General features: G+C 41.6%; 1 protein-coding gene and 2 long non-coding RNA genes across 4 annotated transcripts; 2 read left to right on the top strand and 1 right to left on the bottom strand.

Annotated features, from left to right (window-relative positions):
* Positions 1-413: 413 nt before the first annotated feature.
* Positions 414-2771, bottom strand: LOC309695591 (UDP-sugar transporter protein SLC35A5-like). Of its 2 annotated transcripts, XM_082516335.1 has the most exons (3): positions 2260-2771; positions 1907-2175; positions 414-1283 (listed from the first exon to the last, which is right to left on the bottom strand). In XM_082516335.1, exons 2-3 carry the CDS (start codon positions 2126-2128, stop codon positions 1215-1217), a joined length of 291 nt encoding a protein of 96 aa, XP_082372461.1. In that variant the 5' UTR covers positions 2129-2175; positions 2260-2771; the 3' UTR covers positions 414-1214. The 2 variants fall into 2 exon arrangements, with proteins under 2 accessions (XP_082372461.1, XP_082372460.1); XM_082516334.1 differs by having other exon boundaries at positions 1907-2771.
* A 2650-nt stretch (positions 2772-5421) lies between these two features.
* Positions 5422-8507, top strand: LOC309696138. Its single transcript, XR_014273358.1, has 3 exons — positions 5422-5462; positions 8195-8263; positions 8379-8507. It is a non-coding gene; the product is annotated as an uncharacterized lncRNA (long non-coding RNA).
* A 1236-nt stretch (positions 8508-9743) lies between these two features.
* Positions 9744-12397, top strand: LOC309694788. Its single transcript, XR_014272958.1, has 3 exons — positions 9744-9824; positions 10187-10280; positions 12024-12397. It is a non-coding gene; the product is annotated as an uncharacterized lncRNA (long non-coding RNA).
* Positions 12398-14175: the final 1778 nt, after the last annotated feature.

The following is a 14175-nucleotide window of genomic DNA, read 5'->3' on the forward strand; positions in this document are numbered from 1 at the left end:
AAGCTGCCTGATTGGCTAAGTGCACGGTGGAACAGAACGGTGACAGAGTTTCAAGATGAACACAGAATGTTCCCAGATTTTAGTCATTTTGTCAAATTCCTGAATAAAGAAGCAAGAATTGCATGTAATCCTATCACTTCTCTGCCTGCAATAAAGCCAACTGAACAAGACAAGCATGCATTCAAAGACAAGCCCAAAAGAAACTACATGCTGAATGCTAAGTCACTTAGCAGGTGGGTAAAATATCTAAGAGTTGGCTTAAAGGAACTGATAGGGAGCTAAAACAGCTATCAAGCATGTGCAAAGTAATAGAAGAAAAACATGGAGTTAGAGCAGCTAGTACCCTTTAGGTCTTCCTCCAGAAAACCTCAGTATTTAAATAAATGCACAAATTTATGACAAGACATCAGCAATTGTATTAAATTGCATTACTTGCACAGAAGTAAAACAACTTGCCATTTATTTTACAAGAAAATGCATTCACACGTGAGGATTTTAATGGCACAAACAACAATCTTTAGACAATGTTATTTTACAGTTTAACAAGAAAATATTCAAGCCCCAAGTAAGAGAGGCAGGGAGTTTGTGGTGCTGACAGAAAGTCAGGCATTAGTGGCAATTATGTCAATGCCACTTATTCTGGCTCAGAAAATAAACAAATAAAAAAATAAACTGCCTCTTCCACAGTACAATACAAACTGAATTCATCATAGTGTGGATAAAGATTCAAAATCACCACAATTTCAAACAAATCTATTATCAAAACAATCCTGAAACTGCAGTTTCTGGTCCTTAGACGTCCAGCACCAGCAAGCAGTCAAATAGCAGCATGTACAACAGGAATCATGTAAAGAAATACACTGTCCATAAAAGGAATCCATAATGAATCCAAAAGTATCACTTATTTTCCAACAAACAGCGTTGCTGGTACTTTCCCCCATATGAATGACAGCAGTCATCCACAGACAGGCACGTTTCCAAAATATACACATTTCGCTAATTCTGTTATTAAACACTTTGTTTTTAATTCTAGGAGTCTATCATATAATCTATCAACAGTATCTTTCACCGTTTACCTGCTTATCACTGTTCAAATAAATGCTTTCACAGACAATCTGTGACCATGTTCCATCCAGTCAATTGTCCAGTTCGATATCAGCAGCAGGAAAGATGCAGAGTATCCTCTGGATACTTGGGAGTGAGCTCTATCATTACTACAAGGACTCTTCATCAGAAACACTGTCTGCATTTGCCTTTGTCAGGAGCTCGAGCTCCTCACTGTCCTGCAACACAAAAAAGAGACAAGGCATCAGAATGAATGAACAAGTGATCAAATCCAGTGGACAAATCTGCAGACATTGAGGCACTGTGCACATCTTTTTTCTGTCTTCAGAAAGTGGAGGGCAGTATTTACTCCCCGAAAAACACCGGGGAAGTACCGTGCATTTTAAAGCCACGGCTGCCAATGGAGAGGGTATTTTTGTTAGTGCTCTAGCAAAGAAACAAACACCTGAAACCTGGCATTTCACCTGATTTACAGGGTTTCTTCAATACAGAACAGGACGCTGGGGATGAAAAGAATTCCAGGATAGTATCCCCACAGACTACTGTATTGTTAAATAGCTTCTTCCATCAAAAAACACTTGACTACTAAAGGAATTCTATGAAGTAAGGCTCCAGCATGAGCCTGGATGCTATTTTCATAGCTGGGAATCAGGTTTCCTCTTGCACTCAAGAAATGACATTACAGAGAAACAAGAGCCAAGTTTCCTGCAGAGCACTTGGTATGTGGGCGGGAGTAGAGGAAGTGGATATACATCGGGGTTAGGTGAGCGAAGTTGTGTGAGGAAAAGGAGTGTGTGGGCTTGTGTGCGTGACTACTGAGGATTTGTGGTTTGTCTCCTACCCCTCTTGACCTCTCAAACACCTCCCCGTTGATGACCCGTAGTTTCTCCCGCTGCAGGCTATATTCCAGGTCCTTGGGCCAGCTGGCATTGTAGATAAAGATGGCCAGCAGGACCGTGGGTGCCTGGAGGAAGAAGTCCAGCGAAGGGTGGAAGTCAAAGAGGAAGAGGGAGAGGCCTGTGACCAGAACAGTAGTGAACTGGCCAGTCAGCACATGGAACATGTTGTCTCTGAATTTTAAGATGAAGGCCACGGATAAGCCCAGGGCAGCTAGGGAGAACACAGAAGATTATGAGTTCTTCAAATGCATACTAGAGATAGATAAATGAACTAGTCCAGTTAATAACAAATTACACCCAGCAGCTGGATTAGTGTAACTTAGCACTGATGCCAGAAGCAGGACCAAATACCCACCAGGCTCTGTTCAAAGGCATAAAACAACTCAAGTACCAGCAGCTTACAAGATCACAAGTTAAGATGATTTTGTCTGTAGACGACAGAAATTGTACAAAGTAGTGGTTTTGCATGCTACAGTCTTTTGGAGCCCCCACCCCAACCCCTCCTCTATTTACGCCAGCTTTCATCTGATTGGCTGCCCCTACATCTGAGCTTCTACAAACAGAACCAGGTGCTGCACCACTTCCTCTGCTTATCAATTTGACAGACTTCCTTCAACCCAGCCATGCCTTCCAGCTCATCCTGGAGGACACAGTATTCCCCAAGCCCGCTGAGACCTCCTCCCAGTAGGACATGGCCAAAAACACCTCACCTACCTAGGAGTCCAGGAGGAATCCTGGTTAGATGCCCCGAGTACCTCAACTGTCTTCTTTTGATGAACATATTTTCTCTTCCTCAAGCAACTTATATAATCCACATGGACATGTTTGCATATAATTCAAAGCAGCAAACTAATTAAATTAAATTAAATTAAATTAAATTAAATTAGAGTGGACATCTCCAGCAACAGAAATGACAGTAGGAGATCTCAGTTCAATAAACATCACACTTATGCCTGCTTGATATTCATCTTCCAGTCATATGCTGTATAAAACAGTATTCAAATGTCCCTCTGATGTGAGAATGATGCACTACAGTGCTGACTGAAGTTATCAATCTTGTGATAGGCAGAAACACCAAAAGTTAAAAATGGAACAGTCAGGTCACTAAACTGCTGAGACTGGAGTGGGGCTGGTGGAAACTGCGGCAGACCAGGGCACTGAAACATAGACAGACAGTTCTTTTGCAATGAAAAACATAAACACCCATGCTCCCGGTAGGTTTCCGCTGTGTCAGCTGTTTACATTATAGGTGCTTATGCAGTAACCATGGTAACCACGGACTCTGAGCGGCTGGATCGACGGAGGTCAGACAACAATTTTACATATATGATCTTCAAACAGGACACAGCCATTATCCGTCCTGGCCTCATATCAAATGTGAACGCAGACTGAGTCTATGTTTGACGTTTTCTTTATATCTAATCTTCCTCTCAAACATTTAAACAGCAGCGAGTCTGCAGCTGAGGGAACACAAACTCAAATTCTCGGATTGAACAGGTTTGCTCGTTTCTTGCGTGTATTCATTTGGTGATTTATTAAATGTGTAACTGTTATTCTAATCTGCTGCTGAGTCTCGTACGCTGATGAAAATGCAGAAAACTTAAAATAATAGAAAACAATAGAAAGAAAAATATTCTTGTAACAGTGCACATTTAGTGCATTTAGTACAATTGGCTTCAGTTGAGGTATTATTTCAGCTTTTCTAATGCTAATCAGCTGCTCCCGTTTGTAAACCCGCTTGTTCCCATGATTACGCATCTTAACTCATCATCATTATTAAAATATGTATTACTTTTATGTATTAGTGATCTATTTGTTGTAATCATCTATCCTTGCAGTTGTTTATTACACAAAATAAGTTATATTATCACTTCTGGCCACATAGCACTGATATTCACTGCACATGCCCATATTAACTTTTTCCAGCCAGGTGTTTTCCTTTTCCCATTCTTCCCTTTCTCTGAGGGGAACAAACATTGCTGCTCTAATGCTGGGCTTACACTGTGCAGTTTTAGGCCCATTTTGAGCCGTTTTTTAAGTGATCGAACCGATTTTGGCCTTCATCGTGCATCGTGTAGTATACGTGGGGTAACGAGAAGTGATTAACACCTCACGACCAGCTCCCGACCATCAATCGCTCGTGAGGGTGTCACCGTAGCTATTCACACTGCTCACGCGCAAACACGTAAACGTCGGTGAAAAAAATGGAGCAGCACGGCTGTGCAGCGTGTGATCTGGACACAAGCGATGGAGGCACAACTTGTAGAACTTTGGAAACCTCATCCGAGCCTTTTTGATGTGGCATCACAAAATTATCATGACCACAACAACCGTGAAAATAGTTGGATTTACATTGCTGCTCAATCACAGCTGCCTGATCATGTTTTTCATTAGCAATTTAGCAAAGTTGATGGTGGTGGTGTGTCTGTGTGAGTGAAAGACAGAGAGGGAGAGCGAGCGACAGATTTTCTGTTATAACCTTCATGTTATGGAGGCACAGTGTGAGCACTCAGGTCGCATCAGAGCATCGGGCGGTATAGTGTGAGACTCTGCATCGTGACCTACCAACTTCTAACCCCTGCGAGTCAATCGTGCAGTTTGAGCAGGAGCTGAATAACGTGACTGAAGAAATCGCACAGTGTCTGCCCAGCTTTAGGTGTACTGTCGTCCGAGACTTGCACCGCAGTGTCGGCGTTTGTTTCCCTGTTGGCCATGCTTCTTGTTGTGGTCATCTGTTGTCTTCCGGTATTTTCTCCGTAAGCGACCTTTCCTCGACCAATGAGATAAGCGGTAATCTGAATTGTCATACTCGAATTGTCATAAGTGTGCTGTCAGCTCATTGGTCACAAAGCAGGAGAGGGGCTGGGAATTATGTTTTCAAACAAAGCGTTAATTCCATTAAAAGTTATAGACTACTTTTGATTATCACTGTATTACGGGACAAAGTGCGTCCCTTATTAGCTCAATACGGGACGTGTGCTTTTGTTTCTAAATACGGGACGATTCCGTTTTTTAAGGGACGGTTGGCAACCCTAGCTACTATCCAGGATAGATGCCTTCGTTTGGTAATATCCGATACACAAGCTGCCTCATGTTGCTTCCAGGTTGGGAAAGAATGAAAAGATAAACCACTTTCAAGCTTATTCTCTTGCCGGTCGTGCGATCGAACATTGCAGCCGACCACACAGCAAATAGGAACCATGGCTGTTGTGTGTGCCTTCGCTCCGCTCTTGTGGGGGGGGGGGGCTTTTTTCGCTTGCGCTTTATTTTGACCACGAAAATGGCGCATCAGGCCAAAATCCTTTCCACGCCCACCCCGTTACATCACGCTCCAAAGCCCTATGGTAACTAATGTTATAAAAATGCTCCGCCTCTAATGAGCATTTGAGCAGCCAATCAGAATCATCTATGTCATGTGATCATGAGTACGGCAGCGGATATTTCTGGTGAGAGTTTCGAAGCACCATGGATGACGAATTTGAAGGTACCAGCTCTCAGGTATGAAGCTAACCTTCAAAAGTTACATGAATACAAACAGGTACCTTGTCGGGTTTTTTTTCGTTTGTTTGTTTTTGTGTTTTTGGTTGTTGTTTCTTTTGCTTTTTTTTGTTGTTTTTTAACCCTGTCCTGTCTGGCAGGTATTGCAATCAGACTTGTGATCTGAATGCATAGTCATTGTGTTCTTAGTGAATTTGAATTAACACAATAACCTCTGCGGTTGACAGACGTGCCCGAAATCACATGACCAATTTAAGGCGTCAGAACAAAAAGATGGAGCGACCCAGGCTTATGGCGTTATTTTTGTGCCAGTTTTCTGAGCGCACGAAAAAAAGGTTTGCAAGTGCAAATGTTGCATTTTGAGGGGAAATTTATTTTGAATGAAGAAAAGCTGAATTTGAGTGAACAAAATTCATTCATGCGTGCAAAAAATGTATTTCAGTGTTTGCTATTATCCATACACACAACAGCAGCCCCTCTCCCTCGGTTTTTCCATTTGCGCTCGCTCGCAATGTGTTGCTGGCGCTCTCAACATTTCTGCCTGTGCGCGCTCAACTCTTTCTCTACACCGTTATATTTGTGCCACAAAAACAGCCAATCACAGACTTGGATGCAAAAAAATCTGATTGGCTGTTCTGGTCTCCAATCAGCTCGAAGTGACGAAATGCAATATCCCAGAATCCATTTCAGTTAAAACTCAAACGAGGCAGTGGCGGAGGACCACAGAGTGGCAGAGTTTGAAATATTACTCTTTCTGGGTCACAAAATAAACTTTTAAGATATTTTCATGCGAGAATTGTGCTGTGTAAACTTCAAATATCTGCTTGATTCATCAAGACATCACATATTTCCATAAGTGCTCTAAAGTTTTTTAAGAAGATAGAGAAAGAGTTGAGCGCCCCCCCCCCTCTTTCTTAAATAGATAACTATCATATCTGACATCATATCTCACAGTACAATAATATTGAATGGGTTGCATTGTTGTACCTTGTCATGTTTCTCAGGTCTTTGTCTGAATTTCTTATGAACATTACTTGTCATGTTCTTATGTTGTTGCTAAGGATTGTCTTATTGCACTGGAGTCACACTGGGTTAAATTTTTACACTTGGGTTTTAAGGGGTATTTATTATTTTCTTCATTATTGTATTTATGGGTTGTATGGAAGCCCCAAACACAATTTCATTGTTCCTGACAATGACAATAAATACTTAAATCTAAAAAAAAAAATAAAAAAAAAATCTAATCCTCATACTCAATACTCAAAGCTTCATAGAACTGAAACAAACATTTATTTTTAGGTCCATTCTGCTGCTGATACATACTTTAGGTTTCTGAATATTAAACTTGTTGCTGCCTTTCACAGTGTTTAACTTGAAGACCCTGAGTACTTTCTCCCACAAATTATTATAAAATTATTTTAACATTACCTAATAAGACTGATTCAGGACAGACGGTTAGTTATTGTAAACTTTTCTAGCAGTCAACCACAAACAGGGAACAGGCTGTCTATTCTCTCCATCTGTCAGCTGCTGCTGGCTCTTCCTCCTCCTCCTCTACAAGTGTAACTTATAAATACATGTTCAGACTTTTATTACACAATCAGAGAGAGAGAGTGCAGGACAGACAGACAGGTGACAGTCTCAGGTGTATACACTGCTACAAAACAGCACCAGAGAAGGAGGATTTAGTGTTTGTGTTATTACGAGTGCTAAACAAGAAGAGTTCCCAGATGGTACAGTGGACACATGTGTGACTCCTGTGATTAAAGCATCTTTCTTTCAGCTTAACGAGTGAACCGTCAGCTCGTTCAAACACACGTTAAAGTCCGTTTGGCTCGACACCACCGAACAGAGGCAGCAATATAACATAGCTAACATTAACAGTGCAGTGAATCCTGCTTGTGCCGTGATATTCAGGACTGCAAACCGAGCAGCATCACTGACTTTCAGCTTGTTGTGTTTGTGGATATACGACTGATTTTAATTATCTATCAAATCATCACATTCTCTGTAAGATTAAGGTCAACTATATATATATTTAGAAGTAGAAGCTTTAAAACCAAGTTAACGCTGAAAGTACAAACATCACTAATGTCACACAACTTTGCCGACATGCGGCCAACACTAATGTTTCAATGTTCTTCATTATAAAACATTCGCACATAAATAAGTGACATAATATTCAGTACTTACTTTTGACAGTTTACTCTTCAGCTGCTGCCTTCTGCCGTATTATGCGGCAAAATTATCCACACCCATGGCCGCGCTATGAATTGCGGGATATATGGGACCACGAAGCGTGCACCGGACCACGCTTGATATTTGGGGAAATCGACGGCGCATTTGGAGTACACTTCGAGTTGGGACAGTCGTCACGTGGCGGTGATGTAATCGCACTCAGAATGCGTACTTCAAGCGTGCGGTCTCTGAATTGGGACACAGCCCCAGTCTCCATTTCAACTTGTGTTGAAAGTGCGGACTTCAAATGATATTCTCTTAATTGTGTTAATAGGTCACGTAAAACCAGAGTTATGATTCGAAACAGTACAAACGGTGTTTTCTGAGGACAGCGCTACCAAACACTCTCCGTTGGCGTTGATGAACCTATACTGGTGGTTTTAAGTTATGTCTGACATATGTCTGTGCAGTTTCTGGGATGCTTAGACCTCAAAATGCACTGTTGGAAATTATTTTATTTTCTATGTTTTGTTTTGTTACGTTTCTTAAAACAGATGGTGATCTTTTCTAAAAGCGATAGGACAGGTGTGGAGGAGAGTGAAGCAAGAGAATGGGTTCCTAAGGTGGGCAAGAAAAATCCAGCAAAGTTTCTTCTCCTGTAGTTAATGATGTAAATATGTTGTTTCCACACATCCATGGAAAATGAGCAAAATATATATTTTTCTGCTCTAATAACAGTCTGTGAGCTCATCTGAAGATGATGGGACAGATGACTGGAAACCCACACAGGATGAATCTGAAGGCTATTCAGAAGAGGAGGAAGAACAAGAACGTAAAAGGATTCCTAAGGTAGCCATGAAAAACAAAACTGGGTGTCCTATGCCACAAAGAGATGTGAAATTCATCCTCAGTTTCACTGCTTCCACAATCTATCCATCAAAAATGAGCCAAACATATTGTTGTCTTCTCTTAAAACAGATGGTGGCAGCATCTGAAGAGGATGGGACAGATGACAGCAGACCCACACAGGATGAATCTAAAGATGATTCAAAGGATGAAGCAGAACATTTGGGACAAATGATTCACAAAGTGGCCATGGAAAAGGTAAAATTTGTTCTCAGTTTCAATGCATTCAACAAAATATGTCTTTGTATTCTTCTGCGTCAGATGGTCAGCTCATATGAAATATGCAAGGAGTAAAGGTATTGAAGGTACATGAGTTTAAATACCTGGAGTCAAGCATCCAAAGCAACAAGCAGTGCAAAAGGCCAGGCAGGGGATGGCAGGGCTCAAGATGCTAAGATTTTGTTTGGGAGTGACCAGAATGGAGAAGATTAGAAATGAGTGCATCAGAGAGACAGCTCATGTTGGGTGGTTTGGAGACAAAGTTAGAGAGGCAAAGCTGACATGATTTGGACATATGTAGAAGAGGCATAGTGAATATATTGTTCCATATGGAGCTGCCAGGCAGGAGGGAAAGAGCAAGCCCTTAGAGGGAGTTCAAGGATATAGTGATGGAGGATATAGATAGGGTTGGTATGAACGAGGAGGCGGCTATGGATAGAATAAGATGGAGGCAGATGATCCACTGTAGTGACCCCTAAAGGGAGGAGCCAGAAGAAGGAGAAGAACTTAGCTCATTTGAAGAGGATGGAACAGATGATGGGAAACCTCCACCAGATAAATTCAAAGACAATTGAGAAAAGATGAGTTTAAGGAAGAGGTGAGTTAGCTCCAGTCCATTTTAGTGAGGTCATGAGGAGGAGTAGTAGTGGGTTTCGTACACAAGATTAATTCAAAGACAGTATATATATGTTCAAAGAAATATAAAGGTCAAATCAAAAGTAGTCAGAATTACTAACAGTACTGCAGATAATTTATTTTCATTGGCATTTGTAAATATTAAGTAAGAGTAAGACAAAAAATAAAACTTTTTTAGTAGTTGTATGCGTCTTCTTTTTGTGTACAGGGGGCGTTCGTGAGCAGTGAGTTGCCACAGAGGACAGAGGAACGGCAACAGGTTGCTGTCGCCTCAAAGACTCAAAGGCATCACTATGTCAGAAATGGACACAAGTGTCCCATATGTGGACATGTATATACTGATATTGTTCAGCACCTAAGAGTCACAGAGCAGGTTGTAAATAAAACTGAGCTGACTCTTTTGAGCCAATTTTCTCATCGGCAGTAAGTGTCTTAATAAATTCTGAAAGATAAATTTATATTTACTGTCCCTACACATTTGTTCTAAGCACTGCATTTATTTGATACAGTGGTTTTTAACCTGGGTTCGATCGAACCCTAGGGGTTCGGTGAGTCGGTCTCAGGGGTTCGGCGGAGCCTCCGCCATGACATGCATGGCTCATTTTGTGCACCAGTAAAAAAATCACATTTTATTTTTCACTAAAGAGGGGTTCAGTGAATGCGCATATGAAGCTGGTGGGGTTCGGTACCTCCAACAAGGTTAAGAACCACTGATTTGATACAATTATCTTACACATCCAATTTCTATTTCCTCCTACTCAGAATTTTTTTTACTATTTTTACAGCTTTTCTACAAATCTGGACTGTCCAGTCCGCTTATGTCAGTCAAAACATCTTAATCGGCTTGACAAGCACCTGGAAAAGGTCCACAAATTACAGGTATGTTATTGACTTTGTGGTGTTTCTGTGTGGTTTTTGTGTGTTGGTGAGGCAGCCTTGATCTCTGGAATCAGATGTTTATGTTAAAGGGACTTACATTTAGCACCTTGCATTTTACATATTTGTTACTCTGGTGAAATGAAAGTCTTCCAGTTTCTATAGAAGAATACGGTGGTTCTTTCTTTGTCCGTATGCTGCATTTATATAATGTTCCTCGAGCTCTAGAAAGCATGTTGTGTGCATAGATAAAAACATGAAGGATGCCCAAATAAGTAAAATACTGACAGTTTTGATATATGGTTACTAGGGGTGCAATGATACACAAAATTCACGGTTCGGTTCGATACTTTGGTGTCACGGTTCGATATTTTTTCGATACAAAAAAAATGTTCATGCCTTTTTAATTTGTCATTTATTAAAATTATAAAGTTTTACAGTTTTTAGATTTTATGTTGCTGAAACAAAAAAGTAATAAAAAAAAACATATCTCAGGGCTCGCAAAATTTCAAAATCCCTGGTAGCCCTTTGGGCAGGGACTCTTCAGTTTTTGGTAGCCCAAAAGAAAATTTAAGTAGCCTGAATAAAAAAGAGAGCAATTTTTGATTTATGTTTTGTTTCCTGTTTTGTTTCCTTTACAATATTATACATTAAAGTATAATATTGTATAATTATATAATATTAACTTCTTTTCTTGTGCGTGTTTTTTATTTTGACAGCGAATGCGCACCTGCGGACCACTTATGTGCAGCCCTGGTTATTTAGCTCATCATATTGCAGCCACAGAAATTCTTTTGTCCATGAAACCATAAAGCTGCACTTTCTTTTTGCCTTATAGTCTGATTTGTCATAACTTTTCCGTTTTGTGGTAAGCTTTTCTTTGGCTGTCACTTCTTCACCCTGACCTGTCTTATTTGGCTCAGCAGAACTAAACAATACAATATGCTTCTTCTGGGCTATATTCTCAGCAGCATATTAAACATATTAGGTCCCCATAAGGAGAATCATGTGCTAACGGCTGTCTAAATGACTCGGGTAAAGTTTGTAGCATGCATGCTTGCTGTTTTTGTCTGCTTCCACTTGTCTTTTGCGCTAGGATGATGTTGGAGTAAATGTGCAGTCATATTCGTTGTGTTCCCACTAGTGCTGTCAGCGTTAATCTTGTTGAAATGACCTTAACGCCACAACACGGCAAATCTCCGTTAACGAGCTACCGCGGATCGCCCCGTGCCTGGGGCTGGACAGCCAACACGTTAACGAGCTAACTGCGCTAACACACTAGTTCCCACCCCATGTAATTGAGCATTGTGTGGCACATCCAACATACTGTTTTACTTTAGTCCATGACGCGCTTACCTTTAGGGTCATACTTCACATGAAGACCAAAATAGTTCCAAACACCAGATCTGAATGAGGGTGGGGGAGGTTCAATTTGCCATGGTGCAAGGAGAGCTTAACTTCTATCTGGCTAGCTTGCCCTGCGCTCAGTGAATCTGCATTCGACTACTCTGCCTAGGCTGCATTGTCGAGCGCAGATCCACTGAGCGCTTAACACAGACAGCATCGTCAGAAGGAAAGTTGATAAAATAAATTAAAAATTTTATATTGTTCGATACATATGCGTACCGAACCGAAAGCACTGTATCGAACGGTTCAATATCGATATGAGTATCGTTGCACCCCTAATGGTTACACAGAAAACTGTTTCAATTTAACCCTAATCACATCTAATACTAACTTTTTCAGAAACCTATGATTAAACTTTACATGCAAAAGGCCAAGGACAGACACGTTGCTAAAGAACTGGCACTTCTGAGGGCATCAAATCCCACACCACAAATGGTCTCACACATGGATGAAGTGGATGATGCTGTAATTGAGGAGGGCATCTTTAGGGCACTGGAGGAAGGGTCAAAGGTTGCTTCTGCTATAGCCTCTTCCAGCGAGGCTCCCAGTGACCATGCTACACTGATCCACCTGCCTGCTCCTCCCTCTGACAGCGAGGCTCACAGTGACCATGATACACTGATCCACCGGCCTGCTCCTCCCTCTGACAGCAAGGCTCACAGTGACCATGATACACTGATCCACCTGCCTGCTCCTCCCTCTGACAGCGAGGCTCCCAGTGACCATGATACACTGATCCACCGGCCTGCTCCTCCCTCTGACAGCAAGGCTCACAGTGACCATGATACACTGATCCACCTGCCTGCTCCTCCCTCTGACAGCGAGGCTCACAGTGACCATGATACACTGAACCATCGGCCTGCTCCTCCCTCTGACAGCAAGGCTCACAGTGACCATGATACACTGATCCACCGGCCTGCTCCTCCCTCTGACAGCAAGGCTCACAGTGACCATGATACACTGATCCACCTGCCTGCTCCTCCCTCTGACAGCAAGGCTCACAGTGACCATGATACACTGATCCACCTGCCTGCTCCTCCCTCTGACAGCAAGGCTCACAGTGACCATGATACACTGAACCATCGGCCTGCTCCTCCCTCTGACAGCGAGGCTCTGGGTGACTCTACCAGACCAAACCTACAGCCTCCTCTCTCTGCCAGTGACACTCTCAGTGACCACACCATCCCAATTATGCAGCCTCCTTCTATCTCCAGCAGCAAGGTTACTTGTCATTCAACAGTGGTATCCCCTGATGTGTTAATCCCAAGCAGTGCACCTAACTATGCAGCAAAGCAAAGGAGGGGACGTCCTCTCCCGAGGACACCTGCTCCTGGTTGCAAACACTGTCAGATACTGTTCACTGAGCTACAGGTGGTGAAGCAGTTGCTAGAGTGTGAACTTGAAAGGAATCATGAGCTCAAGCAGATACACTCTTCAACCAAGCGTGCAAATGTGAGTATTGTTTATCTTGTATGATTGTACACCTCATTGTGAAACATTCTTTCATTTGCTTTTGATAAACAAATCTGCTTAATGATCCTTTTTATTTCAGGTTAAATATAGCAGACGTAAACGGTTTTCACCCAGCAAAGCCCCTCACTACGGTAAATAATATATCTTATCAAACTTACTACTGTAAAATTTCAAGTTTCATGTTTTATTGTCATGTACAGATAAACATTGTAGCCACAGCTTTACATGAACATATAGAAGTGAGCAGTTATATTAAAGAAGAAAATGTATTTATTAATAATAATAATAAATAACAAAATACTAAAGTATTAATATTAAGAGAATTTGTTTGGAATTTACAGTTGTGCAAAAACTTGTGCAGTAAGGATTTAAATTGGTTTATAGTGACAGTTTGTAGAGTCCAGTAGTTGTAGTGAGTGTGTAATGGTGTGTGCCGAATGTCTGCAGTTCAGAAGTCTGATAGCTTGTGGGTAGAAACTATCCCTGAATGTTCCTGAACCACCTGCCGGTCTGTGGCTGGGGTGGCTGTGATCAGAGAGGATCTGCTGCATCTTCCTCCTGCATGGCTGGCAGTTCAGTCCTGTTGATGCGCTGTGCTTGAGAGAATCTTGCATCGTATGACTGACCATCCTGGGATAGCGATCCCTACTCGATTCATTTATGAAGAGTCAGTTCCTCTAGGCTAGGGGTAGGCAACCTTTCTGATGACGAGTGCCGTCTAAAATTTCCTCAGAAGTCAATGTGCCATATGATTGCATTAGCAAAAAATGTAATAATGCTCTATGTTAACAGTTACACACTATATAGAGCAACTTTATAGAATTATATTATAGTGTGTAAATGTGTGCGTGAATGGGTGGATGACTGGATATGTAAAGCGCTTTGGGGTCCTTAGGGACTAGTAAAGCGCTATATAAATACAGGCCATATTTATTATATTTATTCTCAGATGTTGGCAGCTATCAGTGAATAGTTATCAGCTATTTTGAAACAAAAAAAGACACTTTTTATCCATAAC

This window comes from Aulonocara stuartgranti (genome assembly GCF_965226115.1).
Source record: "Aulonocara stuartgranti genome assembly, chromosome: 19".
Lineage (NCBI taxonomy): Eukaryota > Metazoa > Chordata > Actinopteri > Cichliformes > Cichlidae > Aulonocara > Aulonocara stuartgranti.